The following is a 19,910-nucleotide window of genomic DNA, read 5'->3' on the forward strand; positions in this document are numbered from 1 at the left end:
TAAAATCTTATTTTTTTCGCGCTCTTATACGATGTTACAGAACAGTGGCTATGATATTTGTATTTTAAAAAAGGCGGTAATATTATGTTTTCGTACATTATTGTTTTGTTTGTATGTACCTGAACGACACCCGAACTGAGAACTTGTACCCGAAAGTACCCAAGCGTAGAGGTGTGTGCTACGGCTGGCAACACTGGTTCCTAACCTTGCCAGTCACGTGCCAGTGCTTACGGGCGGAGGGGGGGGGGGGGGCGCCGACGCGCTTGCGTGCGTCACCGCTTATGACGCAATTCCAGTTGTGAACTCTCCGTGTGTCACGCTGCACGAGACATTGCTACATAGTTGTTGTCATGACGCGTCAACATTAATGAGCGAGTCTTTCAGTTCTCGCCAGTGATTTGTAACATATAATAATAACCTTTCGTATCACTAACTATGTATTAACACAACACCTATATAATTATTTAATTTATATTATACATTACATATTATTTCACAACGTATTAGAAAAGCCAGAATGGCAATGCGTCGCGCTGTTTCCAAGACTGCTGTCAGTGGAACGAATGGTAAACGGCTCTTTCTTCTTTCTCTTTCTCCCTTTCTCTCTCTCTTTTCAAACGTCGTGGAAATGTTGGCGCTCGCTGGCTCGCTGCAGCATAAGTGCCAACTGTAGGCCGCACCGAAAAATTTCTCCCTACTTCTTGTCTCACATTTCCATAGCATTCACGAAATTATTCCCACCAAATGCCGTATACCGAGATCTAAGATGTTACACATCGAAAACTTAACGTCAGCTAGGGGCTCGGATGGTTGTTTACATCATCATTCATCAGAGACGGGAAAATTTCAGGTGTTTATTTCGCAGAAGTCTTAAATTCAAACAGCTGTACCTTAGAGTTGCTACTGCTAATCAGGAGCGTAGCCAGGGGGGGGGGGGGGTTAGGGGTTCAACCCCCCCCCCCCTTAGCAACAAATCTTTAATTAATTTCTTATTCATCACTCAAACAAATTTCATATTAAAATTAATAAAAATTTTACCATTACAATATTTAAATTTAAGTACCGAAAAATGCTAAAATAGCACTATTTTACACCTTAAAATCCAAATTTTTCTCGGGGGAGGACCCCCGGACCACCCGCTTTAATACGGGGGGGGGGGGGGGGGGGCGGCATGCTTCTTAATACCCCCCATACACAAATCCTGGCTACGCCACTGCTGCTAATAGCTTACAACTCATCTGAATGACTTTGGGTCAATGAAAGACTCGACCAAAGCTATATTAAATCACGTTGGGACGTCTCACAAGACAGCAAACAATGAGTGGGTGACGTATGCCGGAGTATACTTAGAGCGGTGGAGTCCATCATTGAGGTCATTGAACCCGCGAGTTTTTCCACGCACTAATTATCATTCTGAACATGCATCATTTACTGTCTTTGTGGTTTGTGATTCCAGGTACTGAAAAGAGCTCACCTTGCATCACCCAAAATAACACTGCTTTCACCGAGATCTCGCATGTATTTTAAGTGAAACTTCTTTGCTGAGGAAGCTTCGGTTACGAAAATTCCGATCTCATGAGGGGAATACTTAGGTACCTAGTTACTTCATGGAAAAAAAAAGGGGGGGGGGGGAGTTGTATATGTATCACCCCGCAGCTAGTGAGTCACTAGAGACCTGCAATATTATCGTTGTTTTCTATCACCAGGATGAACTCCACAATCTTTTACACTAATAAGTCGGTGTCCATTGTCCATTGGTAGGGACCCGGAAATTTCGCGGATTCTTCTGGCCTCAAGATAGAATTCAAAGTTATAGGTGTGCTCGACCCATGTTTACTTTCCCATTGGTTGATTTCTTAGCGAGAACATTTTTATCCTTGTTATTTGGCACTACCTGATTCGCCTACTTCTCTCCTAGCTGGACATCATTGGCTCACGGTCGTGGAGGGGCGTGTCCAAACAACTGCTTGCCAATCATGAACACAGTGCGAGAGTGTGAATGTTTGCATTCTAGCTTGCGACTAAACGAATCCGCGTAATTTCCGGGTCTATCCATTGGCTACTGGACGGAACCGCATTTTATCTTTCGGCCGATTTTTCGAGTCATTGGGTCATTTGAATTGTGAAATGTTTTTAATTGGTTTGTTGTCATTCGGGGCGTGTCGAAACTACCGAGTGGTCCATTGAGAACGCAGTCCAATTATACAAAGGGTATTCATTCAATCTTCTCTCCGAATAACAACGCGAACTTTTGCTGGTCTGTACCAATCACAACCTTGCATAAAGGTTCGTTTGTTTGGTTTGACTGATGGAAGGGTTTTGCGCCATATCGTTCTTCAACTTTACCGAACTAGTTTGATGCAAATTCTTTGGACATACGCCTTTGCAGTTTCGGACCGGAAAAATTCCAAGAATGCAAAATACGAAATTAAAAAAAATGAAAACATAAAATCCTCTGAGCACAATAATACCTTTTTTAAGTTTCGCTATTGTGTCCATCCGTTCGCTGTGTTGTCCAGTATTGTCTGTCCGCTTTTACTGTTCTTGTTGATACTGTCCCGTCGTTGTTAGACCACTGTGTTTTTTGTCTGTGCTCGTAGCTAAATATCCTTCCACAGAATTTTCTAAGATGTCTATAATTCAAAGTTTTTTTTTTACATCAGCTGGTTTAGGCCGTGGTGTTTGCTGTGGCAATACACAGGCATTGATTGCAACATTGACGACTCAAGCTTTTTTTTAAATCTTTAAATTAAGTAATTATCAACACTATAAATAGTTTAAATGCCCGCAATAAAAAAACAAAAGTATATTTATTTTACAAATGAAAAACTTTTTTGTTCCGTGGTTCACCGAAGGAAAAAAAAAGTTGATTCAACGACAAGCGTCGAATATTCGGTGGTTGCTGTCCGTACACGCGTGTCGTGACGAAGCGCGCGCACACACACTCCGACCACATGTCGGTCTATCGCAATCACGCAAAAAAAAAAATGCGGGCAGAGAGCGCCCGCGCGCGGCCAGGACACCGCAAGAGTCTGCGCGAGTGTCCGCGGAGCGAGTCTCGTCGGCGAGTGCGCGCTGTGATGGGGTGGTCCCAGGACGCGCCGGCGGCGAAGTGGGTCACCGTGGCGAGCCCCCCTCCCCACCCCCCCTCCTTCTTGTTCGCCCGGGGGGCTGCCGTAATCGTCCTCTCTCCAGCCGCAGGCGAGTGGCTGCGTCCGCCCGCCCGTCGACTCGTGGGCAGGGATGTTAGACGTACCAACTTGTTGGTACATATACCATTTTTCAGTGTTGTACCATGTACCAAGTAGAAATTGTGCTGGTATGCAAAAATACCAACTTTGAACATCGACCATGTGCGATGCGCCATGCATTAACAATTAACATTAGGCGTGGACGAGTTAAATTCGAATAGTTGCGTTTTAATAATTCCATCTGTATAGTATTAATAAAACAGCCTTTTAAGAGAAATTTTTAAGTGCTAATTTAATTGAAAGTATTCATACTAGGTGTAAACGTTTTTATGGCCATCTTATAATATCAGAAGCTAGTTCTCTAGAAATTCAAATGCAGATTGTGAAAGAGCTTTCAGCAAATACAATCTGGTAAAAACTAAAACCAGAAATAGACTTACTATCAAAAATATTGAAGGATCGATGTTGGCATCACAATGTGTCAAGTCAAATAAAAACTGCTGCACAAAATTTGAGCCTGATAAGAAATCTATGAAACAAAATCTACAGGATCTTTGTCAGTGTAAGATCTTGGAGCGTACCAGTTTTTTTTCTTCAGATACCAGCTTTTAATGACCTCTGTACCAGGTTCGTTGAGCCACTGTCTAACGATCCCTGATCGTGGGGCGCAGATGCCGCGTAGAGCTCGCAGCGTTGCTAGGGGCCACGTGTTCTTGCTTCATCAGTAAGGACCGGAAAAATTCGCGGTTCCATTAGCCTTCAGGATAGACTGCACATTCCCTTGTACACTTGGGCAAGTAACGCCAGTTCATTGGCTGCTGACTTGTGAGTCGTCTCAGCTGGTTTGTCTGTGATTCGATCCTTCTTTGGTTGAGGGTTTATAATTGGTTGAGATTCGTACAGATGAACAGTAAGCCAATAACAAAATCATCTGAAAGGTATACGTGTTTGACTTCTAGCCTATCGCCGAATGAATCCGCGAATTTTTCCGGTCTCTGTTCATCAGATGGCCCTGCGCTGGGCACTGGCGGCCGTCAGCAAGAGAATAGGCCATCGCCCTGTTTGGGCCTGGGCCACCCGGGACGCGTTTGCTTCCGCACTGGATGGCCTTCGTCTGTGTGCTGGACACGGTGGAAATGCACCTGAAATAAAACACCAGCCAACCACGAAACACAGACAATGCTAAAAAGGTCCTAACACAGCTGGTCTTTGAACAAGGGCCGCCCATATGAAAGTATGAAAAGGGGGGGGGGGGGCAGAATTTGTAGGGGGAGGGGGCAAACCATCACATTTGACAAAAAAATGGCCAAAAATGGCATTGAAGGACTCAAAATTTGTCCAAAATGCTCAAGAACGCCAATTTTTTTTCCTTTGCCTGAAAGCTAGGGGGGAGCCACGGATCCACCCTGCCCATAGGTATGGGCGCCCTTGTCTGTGAATCTTTTTCCGAAAAGAACGCGACCCTTCTCATTGCTGTTGAATCTTGGAGTTTTTTTTTAATTTAACATTTTGCTACAAGGTGCTGTCACGCTTTTAATTTACAATAGTAAATGAATATTGTTATTCGTAAACCGTATGTTTAAATGCTATCTTTCTGTCCAGGTGTACAAAACTTGTCAAACTATGTATCAAATCTGTATGAGGAAACCAGGGAATTGTTTTTTCTCGTTAAAATGTGAAGTAGCAGCCCTGAAATCTTTTAATAGAGCTTTGTAACATTCTGTCCTTTTAGTACAAAAATACGGTACATATCAAATTCTCGCATATTTCACTATATATATATATATATATATATATATATATATATATATATATATATATTACTGAATGAGATTCCTTGCAGCTAGCAGGCCGATCACTTTCATCATGCCATTTTGTCTTCTACGTTTTTCCAATATTCATGACGTACGACACGGATTAAAAATGAATAAAAATTCGATTTCTCATTTTTGAAAGTAATAACTATTTTAAGGTTGTATTAAGTTGAAAATACATACAGTAAAACACTTAATGTTTTAAATATAATAAAACACTATAGCTTTAAAAATTTTATTTATTTTTCCAAGGTTAGATTTAGCATTGATCAATTATAAAAAAAACTGACTCACTGTTCTGATTTAGTTAGTGCGTTAAATAAACTTTTTGTTTTGTTTTATTGATACATAAGTATTTATTTTTAGATTTAATTTTTGTTTCAGGCATTTAAAACTGTATGTGATTTGTTCAGTAATTTTTTCATTTAAACATGGAGTAATATAAATTTGTGTCATCAGTGTTGCAATACCTGTGTTTTCCATAGCAAACACGAAAGCGTAGATATATGCACAGCGGTAACAGTTACTAACCTCAAATATTGTTTACATTTAACTTCATTGTAAATAGGTCTTGGCTTTTAACACACCCAGCTATGTTACATCGCTAACTGATAAATACGCGGTATTTAACGTATCCCCGGTGCGATAAATACCATCCGAAAAGTGTGTTCATGCTCGAATATTACGGTACATGCCGTCACAACGTCGTCGATAGTCGGAGTTCAACGGAAAAAAAAATGTTGTGTTTGTAATCATCTCGCTGGTGATCCAGCTGATTCTGACAACATTGTTGTCCATGACCTGATCGGCGTGTGCAAGGTGAGACGATTCATTGACGGTTTGCCGTTGCCTGTCGCAGCGTGCGCGCGAAGGGTCGACACAGCGCCCAGTCCGAACCCAGAAGGAGTTAACAAGTGGAAGGTCCCCGCAGTGGCGGATCCAGAGGTTCTCTAGGATTTCAGAATAGCCAGAGAAAAAATTTCTTAAAATTACTAAATTTGTATTCAATCTACTCACACTACGCATAACATCCAACCACCAGATTTTATGATTCTACAAGAAATTCATTAATTATATTAAAATATTTTATTGGTTTCAGAAACAATCATTTTTGTCTGCAATATTAATGTAGCAGACAACTGTTTTTTTTTTTGGGGGGGGGCACTTGCCCCTGGTGCCTCCCCCCCCCCCCCCCTTGGATCCGCCACTGGGTCCCCGACTCCACAGGAAATTGATCGCCAGACAGGAACTGTGACTACTTAACAAAGCCGATGAAGAATTCGCCGGGTTCATTTCACGATGGCAGATTGGTTAGGGGCCATGCATAAATTCCGCGGAAAGATTATTTCGAGACTAGCCGATGGTTGAAAAAAACACCGTAGCACCGTCTGTGTTTCGTGATTGGCTGAGTTTTCTTTCAGGTGCATATCTACAGTCAGAACATCAATCACAGTAATTCAGTGCGGAAGCAAACGCGTCCTGAGTGGCTCGGTCGAACAAGGTAACGATTTCTCTCGCAGACGGCCGCTAATCACAAGGAAGAAACCGCCGTTGTGGGTATATTTTGTTGCAGTGTAATGGGCGTTTGGATTTTTCTTTTAATGTGAGGAATGCCTGCCCCTACAGATTGTGAATTGCCATTTATTCCAAGACGATGAAGCTCGCGTCAGATGGTTAGATGTATGCGCACGCGCTGGCAATAAATAGATAATGGGCTGTGGCAGGCATTTTCCCCCCGAGTTGCATGTTAAAACACTGTAGCTTAGTCTGTGTCTCGTTATCAGTATGAAAGCCAACGCCTGCGAATGGCCAGGTCAAATAAGGCAATGGCTTATCTTGCAGACGGCCGCCAATCACAAGGAAGAGACCTCTGACGCGGGAATACCTTATACACTGTTAAAAATTTTTCATCATTCTTTTACTAAGAAAGCTGGTTACAAATTGTCCAGGGATCTTCGTAAATGTACGATTTATCTTCGAAAATTTACAGTACTGATTCAACGTATCTTGAACATGGATCAACAACAATAATCTTATAATATCAACAAATCATTCAGAAGCTTGTTAAATATACAGAAAAAAACATTGTTTTCTTTTCTTGTGTTTTTATTTCTTTCCTTGTGTTGACCTTGTTTACAACGAAAACACACCATTCGAAGTCTCAATCAGGCGTAGTTTCTACGAAGATCCAGTAATTTGGGATTACGAAGAACCCTGTAAATTTACTGTAATTTCTAACAGTGTAGCAGTCTAATGAGCGGCCAGGTTATGCGTAGAAGTGATGATTAGGGGCATGTATTTTTGACGTGATAACGTCTTATAAATCGATGAACGCCGGCTGCACGCACGAAAAAGCATGACTCATTATCACGTTCCGCCTGACCCGAGCGTGCAAGAACCGGCCAACCACCGTGCGAGAAAATCTTCTATAATATCAAACGGGTTAAGGCGGGCATTTTAAAAGCAGCAATTTAAAAAAATTGATTTATTGGTCCAATTTCGTCATTTCAAATTAACAATTTATTGACATTGATTTGATTTCAGTTTATTTCTATAACTAATTGTTCGTGATTATATTTAAAGAAATTATTTAAATTAAATTTGCAAAAACTGTAAATAATATTTGAAAATTAAAAAGTATGCAATTTTTCATCAATGTTTTTTATGACGTTATCACGTAAAATTATCGTCCGTAAACCGACTTTACAGACAACGCCCTTTTTGTTTATCGGAAAATATCTAATCGCACACTAGACTGCATTAGGTATGCCCTCGCGATTGTTTGCTTTAATTGGCGGCCGTCTGCACGAGAAGCCATTGCTTTATTTGGTCTGGCCATTCAAGGCGCGTTTGCTTCCGCACTGGATGGCTGTGATTGGTGTATTGACAGCAGACACGCCCTTGAAAGTAAACCCAGCCAACCATGAAACACAGACAATGCTACAAGGTTTAAACACACAGCTGGCCTGAAAGTTTTCGCAAAAAAATTTGCATGATCCTAATGATGTTTTATTGTGAAAATTTTTCGGGCCAACATATTTAAGATAGAATGTCTACTGTAACATCTTCGTAACATTTTGGTTGGTTGACATATTTCTTTTATTAGCCAAGGGTGTTCTTTAATGGAATAGCAGCGTCCTTATCGACTCAATGTAGACATTAACAATGCCATTTCTAAGCACATGTATGTCTGTAAAAGAAAACTACAAAAAATACAAAAAAACAAAAACACAATATGTTTTTTTCGTTCTGTTAGTCCTTTTTTCTTTTTTCTCTCTTTGTTTTTCTTTGTTTGTTGACCATATTCCTATTATGGAATATTATCTGGTGTTTATATCCTGTTTACAACAGCAATTTTTTGCTTAATTTGTGTTTTTGTCTTTAGTATATTTTGTAGTTTTCTATTACAGACATACATGTGCTTAGCAATGGCGTATGTCCAAAAGCTTACATCAAGTCATGCACTCCCATTGCACAAATCTTTCAAAGATAATATCATCTTAGTAATGGTGTTCAAAAATGAGTTAACAAAAAAAAAACCTTATTGACACACCTTTTGACTATACGAACATATTTAACCGAAATTCTATATGACAATGCCATCTAGCGGCCAAATATTCAGTCCACTCTACCACAACACCGGCCATTGTGTGTTTAACTTTCCAGCTCCATTTACACAGTTTTTGGGTTAAACCTTTTACGTAACACCGTCCAGTTGTGTGTCGTGTAAAGAGAGCGTGCACCAAGCTTGTTCGGCTGTCAGGTGGGTGCGAGTAGACGACACGTATGTACACTTCCCACTCTCCCTCCTCCTTTTTCCTTCCTGTTTCACTGTTGGAGCCATTTTGCCGAGTCGCGGAGCAACTGGTGTGTTGCGTACATCGTCCTTGGAAACACTCTGTATCTGAGGCTGATTCTCTCTTGTCACTGCCTGTTGCGCAATCGAGCGGAAACCTCTGGCTGCCAGGAGCTGTCGTATAAGATAGTGAGACGTGAGGTTGTTAGAAAAAAAATAGTAAGATTTTAACAGCGAAGTGGGTTCCTGCGCCGAGAAAAATGTACATAGATAAAAATTGTAATGTTCTTTCGTTCAAAATATTAAATCTCCGTAATTCCTTCCTCTGTTGCTTTGAAATGTTGACACAACTTTGTATTCGAATACGCGCGTGTTTACATATATACCCATGTCACACCTGTTACAGGTAAAAATATAAATAAAAAATATAGATAGGTAGGCCTATATATAAATGTCTGTGTTCGACTTCTATTTTGTAAAGATAAAGATGTTGATAGGAAGATATATATATAGTGATAGAGACCTATAGATATAGATAGAGATATAGAGGGATATATATGTATATATAGATGTATATATATATGTATATATATAGATGTATATATATAGATAATGTATATATATAGATTGAGATGTAGACACATAGATAAATAGCGAGATAGAGAGGAGTGATATGGATAGAGATAATATATAGGAATATAGTGATATTTAGAGTGGGACATATATAGATAGAGAGAGGTAGAAAGGTAGAGATGCTTTGTACCTATATGTGTACTCTCTTCAAACAAATTACAAAAAAATAAAATTGTAAGAGGCATAGCAACTTTTGGCGGACATTATCTAGTAAATAAATAAAATCAGCGTAGAAACTTGCACATTGGCTGAGACTTCACGGCAATGACGTGTCCGGCAGCGACGCGGGTCCTGCCCTCTCGGATGAACTGGACTCCGCGCCTGGGACCTGGCCTGATTCTGGAGATGTCGAGTGTGAGCGTGCGAAGCTTCGACCGTGCCAATCAATCGAAGCTCTTTTTAATGCTCGGTTTGACTTCGCCAGGATTATATTACTGCTATTCGTGTCGTTTGAAGCTTCGGTTGTGATGCAAAGATTCGCGTCTGACGTGAAGTTTCGCGTTTGCTGCAAAGCTTTGAAACATTAGAAGCCCAACATTCGCTTATGAAACTATTTTTGTCGTGTTGTTTATGTTTTGCTTGAATAAATTTGACTAGTTAAAAAAAATTAAAGCATTCCGTTTGCTTATATTACTGCTCAATATTAATATTATGCATGGTTATTTTATAATTTTTATTGAAATATTTTATGTATGGGGTCCAAGTGGTTAATCACTTAATCAGTTCTAACATTAGAAACGTTAAACGAGATATTTTACTTCGATCCTGTATTTTGTAAAAATAAGTATAATACAGCTTAGCCGAGAACAATTTTCGAAAGTCGATTCGACTTCGCGAATATTTTAAACATTTGATATTCGCTTTGCATCAAATGACTAGTATTCGCGCAGGCCTATCGCCAAAGGTGTCTTCTCATGACTCTGCAGGAGAATTGTAAGCGCAATGTTTGCTTTTATTTAAGAGCTCACGAAGCTTGTACTGGTGCCTGAATAATCTATGATATTCACAATTTTTTTATACGTAATCTGTTTTTTATTATTTTATTGTGTTTATTAATATTCCACGTCGATATCAATGCTTAATAACTCAACAAACTTGTTGTTAATTGAAAATATGCTTAATTTAACTCAATAAACATCAATATTCCATACTAACCGACTGTTTTATACTAAACTACCATTTTCCCCCCCTAATATTTGAGATTTGGGACTACATTTTCATATGGGTTTTTCAAACTATGAACTCTACATGAACATGGTTGTACAAGATTATAAACACTTCTGTCTTAAATTTTCTTGAAAAATTAACTCAACCCAGAAGATGCCTGCCGCAATGCAGAGCGAAACGTCTGTTCACACTACCACTTCCACGCGGCTCAATCTCGAAAGCTACGATATTTTATTAGACAACTAGACAATGGCTTGAAAAACCTGCAATATGCATATGCTGTACGTACTTAAAAAAAAAACTTTCAATAATACCCGCACTTAATATGCTACTGAAAAGGCATCAGAATATTTATTTGGCCCCGAGTGTCTCAAAAGTATTTTATCAAAGTTATGTTTATTATGTTATGTGTTACAAACATTTTTCTGTTCTTTTTATACTTCGATGTTAATTTGTTTAGAAATGTGTTTTAATGTTATTATTATTGGTATTTATTTAGGTTAATTTAGTTACATACGTTTTGTTATGTTAGCTTCGTTATGTTTCAAACTTTTACGTAGTTAAGTGGTAGACATAAAATAAGTCGATAAAACAAAATCGGCGCTGGAGTGCTCGCCCCGATATTCGACGAGAAGTGAAGCACAGATAAAAACAAAATCGTGTGTACTCATGTTGCAAATACACTTACAACTCGGACACGAAATTTAACGTATAATTCTTTAAAATAATGCAGGGCGTGATAATATATACGCAAATTGTGTTCAACTACATGTGATGACGCGAATCACACGTAGTTTCCGCACCCGCCGCTAGATTTCGCTGCCAGGCAGCTACGTCGACAATAGAATCATTCGATTTGCAGAGCGAAATGCTAAGCTACATAATTAAACTACTCCCATAAAAGCAAAAAAAAATCCGAGAATAATAGAATTACTAATGCACCAGTTTAACCATCCTTCGAAAACAAATTTCTGACACGCGTTTCAGTAACGCCGCGAAAGGGACGCGATGAAAATTGAAAATATTTATGATCCGGGAAGTCTGAAACGCGTCCGCCATTTTTGTCGCGTTGACGTCATATGCCGTCGAACGTGATTGGTTGTAAATCGTCGCATCGCACCGTTGCGCTATTGTTTCCTCCAGCATCTTGCCCTCTGGGCCACTGCTGACCTCTGCCTGTGCGCGTGTGGACCAGCGGAGTGTGAGAGATGTCGGGGTGTTGTAACGGTTGCGGGGCTGCAGCTAGAGGCGTCGAGGAAGTTAACGGTTGTTTCTTCTCACGAACTGCTACAGAAGAAAGAGACACTCGGCAGCGCAACGGCCGGCGGCCTCGAAGCCGAACAACGGCGAAGAAACGTGTGATGTTGGCATAACTGTCACTCGCGCCTTGGTGTGTTGGCTGTACTGTGTTCGGTCGGAGGCAGTGGCGGATACAGACCTTTTATTTTTCGAGTGGGGGCTTGAAAAAAAACGTGAGCGAATCTTTTAGTATTCGCCAGTGATGGGTAAACATCTGATCTCGGTATCGAGCAAAAGTATGTGTTCACATGTTGCAAATAAACTTATAATACGAAACTTAATGTAGCATAAAAAAAAAAAAGCTGCGCTTGATAAATATATGAAAATCGTGGTTTTAAATGTATTTCTTGACGCGAATCACACGTAGTTTCTGCACCCGCCGCTAGAATTCGCTGACAGAGCAGCTACGTCGACTATCGAATCATTCGATTTGCAGAGCGAAAGGTTAAAGTATATAATGAAATGGCTCTGATAAAAACGAAAAATACTGGAAAAAAACACTAAACCCCGGCTTTGGCCCTGATTTTCAACAAGGAATTTTTATTAAAATACTGCCCGTCTTGTTAAAATCATGAAACAGTTAATAGTATAAATTTTCCCTTTGGCTTTGTGAACTTTGGTTCGCGCCATCCGCCACATGTCAGCACTGTGGTTACATATTTCCGTTCCATGCGACTTCCGTTCAATTCACGAAATTACTCCCACCAAATGCCGTATACCGAGAGCTAAGATGTTACACATCAAAAATAAAAATGTATAAACATTTGACAAATGATATGCGTGATAGTGAACAGATTCGTTGGACTTCGTTTAGATACCTAGACTACAAGGCAAATTGTCCTAACCGCAATGTAACATTAGTAGGGCCTCACTATGTATTTGTGTGCTTAAGTCTAAAATTCGAACATTGCTGCTCAAACTTTACGACTGCATTACAATAAATGTTTGTGTTTTTGTACATATTTTATAGTTTAAATTGTATTTGCTAGTTCAAACTTTTATTCAAAATAAAACTGTTTACAAGGATTACATTTTTATTTTATAAATTGTATTATTGACCATTTTTTTACCCATCTTAGACTCTCGAAATAAGTTTTATATCATTGTGATAAGATAAAAATAATGGGATAATGGTACATTATTAACTTCTTATATAGGCCTGCAAATGCTGTTTCGAAGGTTCTGAAGCCACAAGTAGAATAATACATTGTTGAATAATGTTACAGGTGACTACATATTCCATTTTCAAAATCATTTTTTCTACTTTGCGTATTTCTATTACTATCGTCAGAACTTTCGGGAGATCATGGTGCAGTTTTTATTGTCTCGTACATTGCTAATTTGTGGGAATTTCATTATAATTTAATATCCTTAGTTTTTTTCTTTGGTACAGAGAGCGAAACAATGGTAGCTTACCTACTTATTTTTTATTATTTTTTAAAACCTTTTTGATCGTTTAAAATACAGTACATACGTGCAAGTTCGTACGCAGAATTTCACTTGGCCGGTGCGGGGTTGGGGGGGGGGGGGAGGCGATAAAACAATTTTGCCTGCTGTTTGCTTTCAAACTCTTTCGTTGGCGGAAATTATAATTTTATTATAAAGATTTCGGGGGATCTATTCCCCATCCCACATTTTTTTGTATTGACAAATCTGGTGTAAATAAAACAAAAAATGTTTACATAGTAGGTGTAAGACATTAGAAAACCATTTGAAGATTTATCATATTACTTGTTTGACCACAGTTTAAGAATTTTTTTTTGAGTAAATAAAATAATTTATATTTCAATTAATACGTATTTGTAAACAGTAGATTATGAAGAAAAAAAAGGGGGGGGGGGGATGACTCAGCGAGAATCGAAATCTGAGCGTCAGGGCGGCAAGCAATTACGTCACCACCCAGGCGTTTGCGCCGTTGGCCACAGTGAAACTTAACTAGCATATAAACTGTGTTTAAATTTTGAAAGGCTTTTTTTTTGTCTTCGGAATTGGCTTGCCAATGCCCTTTATTATTTTTAGGGGTAAACACCCTAAATGTATTCTACTAATACACCCGAGTCTCATTCCGAAGTGAATTTTCCAGGTTGTGCCTTTCCGTTGTGAGCTTAATTAGACAATCGGGTGTGTCACAGATAGAGAGAAAGAGAGAACGAGAAAGAATGCGAAATAGATAAAGAAAGGGAAATAAAGAGAGAGAGAGAGTGAGAATGGGAGAAAGGTGAGAAAGAGAAACAGCAAAAAAAGAGAGACAACGAGTAAGAGCCAGATAGAGAAAGATATAAAGAGAGACAGAGAAAGAGAGAGGAAAAGAGATAAAAAGAGAGAAAATGCAAATTGTAGGGCAGGAAAACTTCAAGGGCCTGGAACTCAAGGATGCGAACGAGAGAAAGTCAGATTATTTCCTTATGCATTTTACCAAGGTAAACAGTAAATCTGAACCGGAATTCAGCAATAAATAATTTTTTTCCCGGCCTAGGTTCCTTATCGGTCTAATAAAAATTTTGTATTAAGTTTTCCTACAACATTATCCATATGCATTATTTGTATTATTTTTCTGTGATGTACAAGCGACTGTGTTGTGGAAACCCACGGCGGAGCAGAATACCATCACAAAACACTGCACTTATCGAACTACAGTACTTAAACGTAGGCTTGGCACATAATGCAATAAATTACAGTTGGAACAGTAATTGAAGGTTGTTAGCTGAATCCCAGATGAATTGGAAGCTTGTTAATGAGCTTCAGTCATGTTACAGGACTACTAGTTTAAAACAGTGTTGTTGTATGTTGGACTCTCACGCCATACTTAACAGATGCTAGGGTATTGAAGTGGGTATTATTGTATACTGACGAGAAAAGTGATTTCTACACGGCTCACGTGCGGCTTGGTACGGCACTGGTCTGAAATGTTCGAGGTTAAGGCCAGTTTATAAACTACGCAAGAAATAAAAACACAAAAAAATACGTTTTCAAACGTCCGTTTAAAGGTACGCAAGACGCAAAAACGCAACGAAAGCACCGGCAAACTTTCAACTGCTTTTTTTTTATGGGATTGCGTTTCCGTATTTCATACTTTGTTCTCTGCAGAACGGGATATGATATGCGAGGGTGTTTACATGCAATAGCACAGTAGTTCAAAAAGAGACATTTATTGACATACTGCACGAGCTATACTGAACACAAATTATGAGACTTCCATCAATAATAGCTGAATACTCCTGCGTTCTGAACCTCGCAATGTCATCCACGTGACCTTCTTTGTCGACCATCTGTGAACACAATACAATACGAACAATGTGATGTGTCTTAAAAGTACTTACGCATCCACTCAATTTATAAAACATATGACTGCGGGGCTTTAAATCCCAAGTAGGCATTCGTTCAGATACATATGTTTACCATGTCTTTCTGTTAGCATGGGTAGTTAAAATATTAGTGACAACAATGGAATAACTGTCAATAAAAATCTATAAAAATTACTTTCTATAACTACCCTTTGGATACTGTTCGAAATCATTCTCAAGATAACTCGTTTTTTTTAAATTATTGAACACCGTGCTTAGCTTGCGCGCTAGTTCAAACACCGCCGGGGTATGCGGTAACTATTCGCCGTCGGTACTCACCTCGTTCCATGGTCAGTCGCCGGCTCTTGTCGGCCTCACTGGCGGGAGTGTTGGTGCACCAGGCGCCGAGGAACTCGTCGTCCCTGCCCGCCGCCGCTACCTGACCTCCACGTGCCGTCAGCACCAGGATCACTCGGCGTGCACCAGCCTGTCGCACCGGGACTCGAACCAGCGTCACCTCGAGGTCGCCGACGGGACTGAAACATCCCGCCCGTCTGCCGTCGTGCCCGAGACCCCTCGGGCGGTCGTCGACTCGCCTGCTCCCACGGGGAACTCGAACCAGCCACACGTGTCCTCATGCCTTGCCGCGCCACCGCCTTTCTCTCACTCGGCATTTGCTCTTTTGCTCAGATCGAATATTCTCTCGTCTACGTTCGACTCGAACCCAAGACCCTCGGTCATGCCAACACTTCCTGAATACATTGCCTAACCTCTTGGTGACGTCATCCGTTGGTCGTCGGGTTGTCGCGGCTGAGGCAGAACTTTGCTGGTTTCCTCTCGTTGCGGCGGTGTCGTCTCCCTTCTCTCTGCAAAAAACTAGGATGTGTATATATCCTCCCAGGGGCAATGTTCATTATTAACCAAAATATTCGTTACTCTGCTCGCCTTGATCGCGCGGAAAGCATGAGAACGGGCGAAACTATACACGGGCCTGCGTCACAGTCAGATGAACGAGAACATTGTTTCTCCTTCCACTTCTCATGCGGGTTGTCTAACCAGCAGGCGAAGCCTGAGCTGCCCTTGCTGTTCGGAGCACGGTGAGTTGCGTCCAATCAGGGATGCGGCGTTACTCTTCTCGTAGGCCTACTTCGCGGTACAAAACTGTGTTTTTCTTTTGCAGTTTCATTGTGTTTAACAATGTTTGATTCCATGCCTATGAATTTTTGTTCATATAAAACTTTCACTTTATAAAAAAATTATCTATGTGCACATCATCCCACTATAAAATTACAAACTTATTATTATAAGTATTACGTGTAAGTTGCTCAATGGCTACACTTGTTTATGCATAGTCATGTTGCTAAGAACAACGTGAGTATGAACAGTGTCCAAATAAAATATTCTTTCGCGGTAGTTACGAACAAATTGACTGTGAACACAGTATCCAAATTGGTCTAATGATCATTTTTGTTAGGAACAGTGTTTACTCGATTTTTAGATGGTTAACCATTTAACCACTTTTGGTACAGTTTTAAAAAAAGGTTTACGATCTAGCAACAGTGAGACGAAATTACGAAGAAAAGTGCAAAAAAATTTACAATGTCCAGAAATATGTTGACTATACAATTGGAATTGCAAGAAACAATGATTAGAAGATATTACTACTTGTGTATATTCCAAAAAAAAAAGGCGCCAGACTCTGCAGAGAGGAGAAGAAAGCTAAGATGGCGGACCTCGATTGATATAGTTATGAACTCTACATTCGAACGACGTATCCACGTTAAAAAAAACTTGCCGTCGTATCCCGACACAGCCTACCCCAAAGTTGTTTTTGTATCTGTACCTTGTGGTGTGATCACTTGAACTTGATCCCGATGGAAGAGTCCTCGGTGGTGCTCGTGCCATGCGGACTTATACATGAGTACGCAGCATGGCCCTCACACGGGTGGGGCTGGGTGGACCCCTGGGTCCAGGATCCGGGCCCAGCCGTGGTTTTTTTTTTTTAAATGTTTAACTATTGTTACGATCGCGCTTGGCTGCAGTGCTTGGCGTCGCCGCGCTCGTTCGACCTGTCTGCGCCCACTTCCACCCTCATCCTCTCCCTGGTATCTCGTGTCATACTATCTCGCGACATCCTGACCTTCGCAGCGCGCACCTGCCTCAGATCGAGTTACGTAAAAGAGGCCGCACTGCGGCATAAAAGGACTCAGACATGTTTATCGGCGCGTTTTATGGGAACCCGATGCTTGTTGCGTTTATCGGCGTTCTTTGAGCAGCCGCCGCGTCCTTCGACAGGACTCACGACGCGTTTCTGGACATTTCGACGGCGAAGGTCGCGCGATATCTCGGAGACATGCCCGATTGTTCTGGACGGGAACCTAAGGGCTATATAAGGAGATGGGGCTCACCTTCGAGTTAGTCTGAGTCAGAGAGTTCAGAGTGAAGTCGGGCGGAGTTTCCGGGCGATAGAGTGGCGAAGTCCTTGGACGAAGGTTCCAGGGCGAAGTGTTCAGTTCCGAGCGAGGCGTTGAGTGGGATCTCGGCGAAGGGAAGTGCGACGGCGGCGGCGGAGTGTGGCGACGTAGTCCTGCGACGGAGGACCACGAGGGGTGCTGCGGTGAGAGTTGCGCCAGAGGTGCGGCCCAGCGAGGTGTGTGGAACGAGTGACGGGAATAGACCTTTCTTTAAGTGTAATTAATTATTTGCCATTTTAGAAGATTTTTGTAAGTGACATAAGTAGTGGCAATAAATAAAACTGTGTGTGATAAAAATCTTTCATTGGGCTATCCTTTACGAACCCGCAGTAAATCGTAACACAATTATACAAACTAGAACTACATAATGAATATTTTATAAATAAAGCTTGGTTACGGATTTTCAAGATGGCGGCCGTAACGGAAATTGCAACATTAGTTTTTTTAAATATTTTTAGTAAAATTTTATTAATTGATTTTTTTATCAATTTTAAAATTTTTTCCATTAAAATCCGATAATAAATAAAGATTTTCAAGATGGCGGCCATAACGGAAATTGCAACGGTGACGTCATCGTTCAAAATGGCGGAAAACAAAAAATGATACACTGTATTTTCAGGTTAAATAACATTCTAAAAAAGGTGTAGGTAAGAAATAACCATGCAATTATATTGTAGCACGTGACTGTGTAATTGGGGGGGGGGGGGGGGGGGGCAGGGAGGCCGCCTCCATTCCTGAGTCCGGGGCCCGTAATCGAATGTGGGGACCATGGCACGCAGCCTGTGTGCGAGTAGTTCAGAGCCCGCCGTAAGTCAGGGGCGTGTCTGTGTCAGCGGGGCGGGGTGATGGGTGCAACGCTCGCTGGCGCTTCTAGCGGGGCGCCGCCGCCTCTCGTCGTGCACAGCGCAACAATGAGATCTGAGCGCCAACCATAACACGAAGGCCCTTGGGTGCTTCTAAAGAATTGGTACCACGGGTGCCCAGCGCCTGAAATCAAATCTGAAACAGAAATACTCAACCGCCTTCGAGACATGTTCTTGAATGCTTTTTCGTAAACATACCCTTCTCGTCGGATACCTCGAGCAGTTTTCAAATCGTATGGTTTCTTCTGAAGCTCTGCTAACCGCATGTGTGCCCGGGGTAGGCGGGGCAAGGGCAGCCCACGTGCAGGGGGGGGGGGGGGAGATGTGTAAAGCAAGTGTTGTGCCATTGAGAAAAAAAATTCGGGGTTGGGGGAGGGGATTTCAAACACTTGGGAGGGAATAACAAAAGATTAATAAACACAAAATATAAAAAAAAGTTAACATTAATTGCACCTGAAGTGTATTAATTTGTTAAGTATTTTAGTGTTATATTTGCATGCATTAAAAAAAAGATTTTGATAAACTAATTTTCAAACATTTTCTGAATTAGGACACCTGGACAACCTGTTTTTGGACACTATCAAATTCAAAGTCCTAGGCAAGTAACTTTGTTTTGGGGGGGAGGGGGAATGTGCCAACATCTTGGGGGGAGGGGATGGCACCCCTGGGCAGGGCCCTTAAGTCTCTATGCATGACCATGCGGTGAGAAACCCTATCAAACAAACAAAATTTGCTGATGTATACATACTATTTAAAAACTGCTTAATTATGTGTGTTAGCTAAAATACAAGCAGATTTCCTAATAATTTGACGAAATGAATGTGACGTAAGACCAACGCTGTGCTCTGGCAGGTCCCCTTCTGGCAACCATTGTGATAGCGGTCACAGGGCAGACGCTGAAGGCTCTGTCGCCCAAGTTCGGCTCGCTGGTGGCGGAGGAGGCTAGTCGGAAAGCATTCCTGCGCAACATCCACTCCAGAATCATCACCAACGCAGAGGAGATAGCCTTCTACGGCGGCCATCAGGTCAGTGTGTGAAGCCTACACGTTTTTTTTGTAAATGGAACAGGAATATCCATGTAATTCATTGTAATAGTGTTACAAAATAGATTCTTACCCAGGCATTTATGCTTTGTGTTATCCCCGTACTTCCAATAGTTATAGTTATTTGTAAACCATTCCCTGAATATTGTTCCAGTATTAACTGCAGACACATAAATAAGCATAGTAAAATTTCATAAGAAATACACGGTATTATCTCGAAAAACCTATTTCGTGTATGTAAAAACAACCATAACCATGTGTTGTACAAAGTCACAATATACTTCTTGTAGTGTAGCATACTATTTATTGACAACTGGTTTCGAAAGGAATCTGTTTGTAAAAGTAC

General features: G+C 40.9%; 1 protein-coding gene across 1 annotated transcript in view; it reads left to right on the forward strand.

Moving 5' to 3' along the window:
* Positions 1-19,910, forward strand: part of LOC134534828 (ATP-binding cassette sub-family D member 1) — an 84,415-nt gene that overhangs the window by 39,705 nt on the left and 24,800 nt on the right. The window contains exon 3 of the mRNA XM_063373451.1: positions 19,374-19,546. Coding sequence (XP_063229521.1) covers positions 19,374-19,546 — 173 coding nt within the window. The remainder of the gene's footprint in view (positions 1-19,373; positions 19,547-19,910) is intronic.

Source organism: Bacillus rossius, chromosome 8, assembly GCF_032445375.1.
Source record: "Bacillus rossius redtenbacheri isolate Brsri chromosome 8, Brsri_v3, whole genome shotgun sequence".
NCBI lineage: Eukaryota > Metazoa > Arthropoda > Insecta > Phasmatodea > Bacillidae > Bacillus > Bacillus rossius.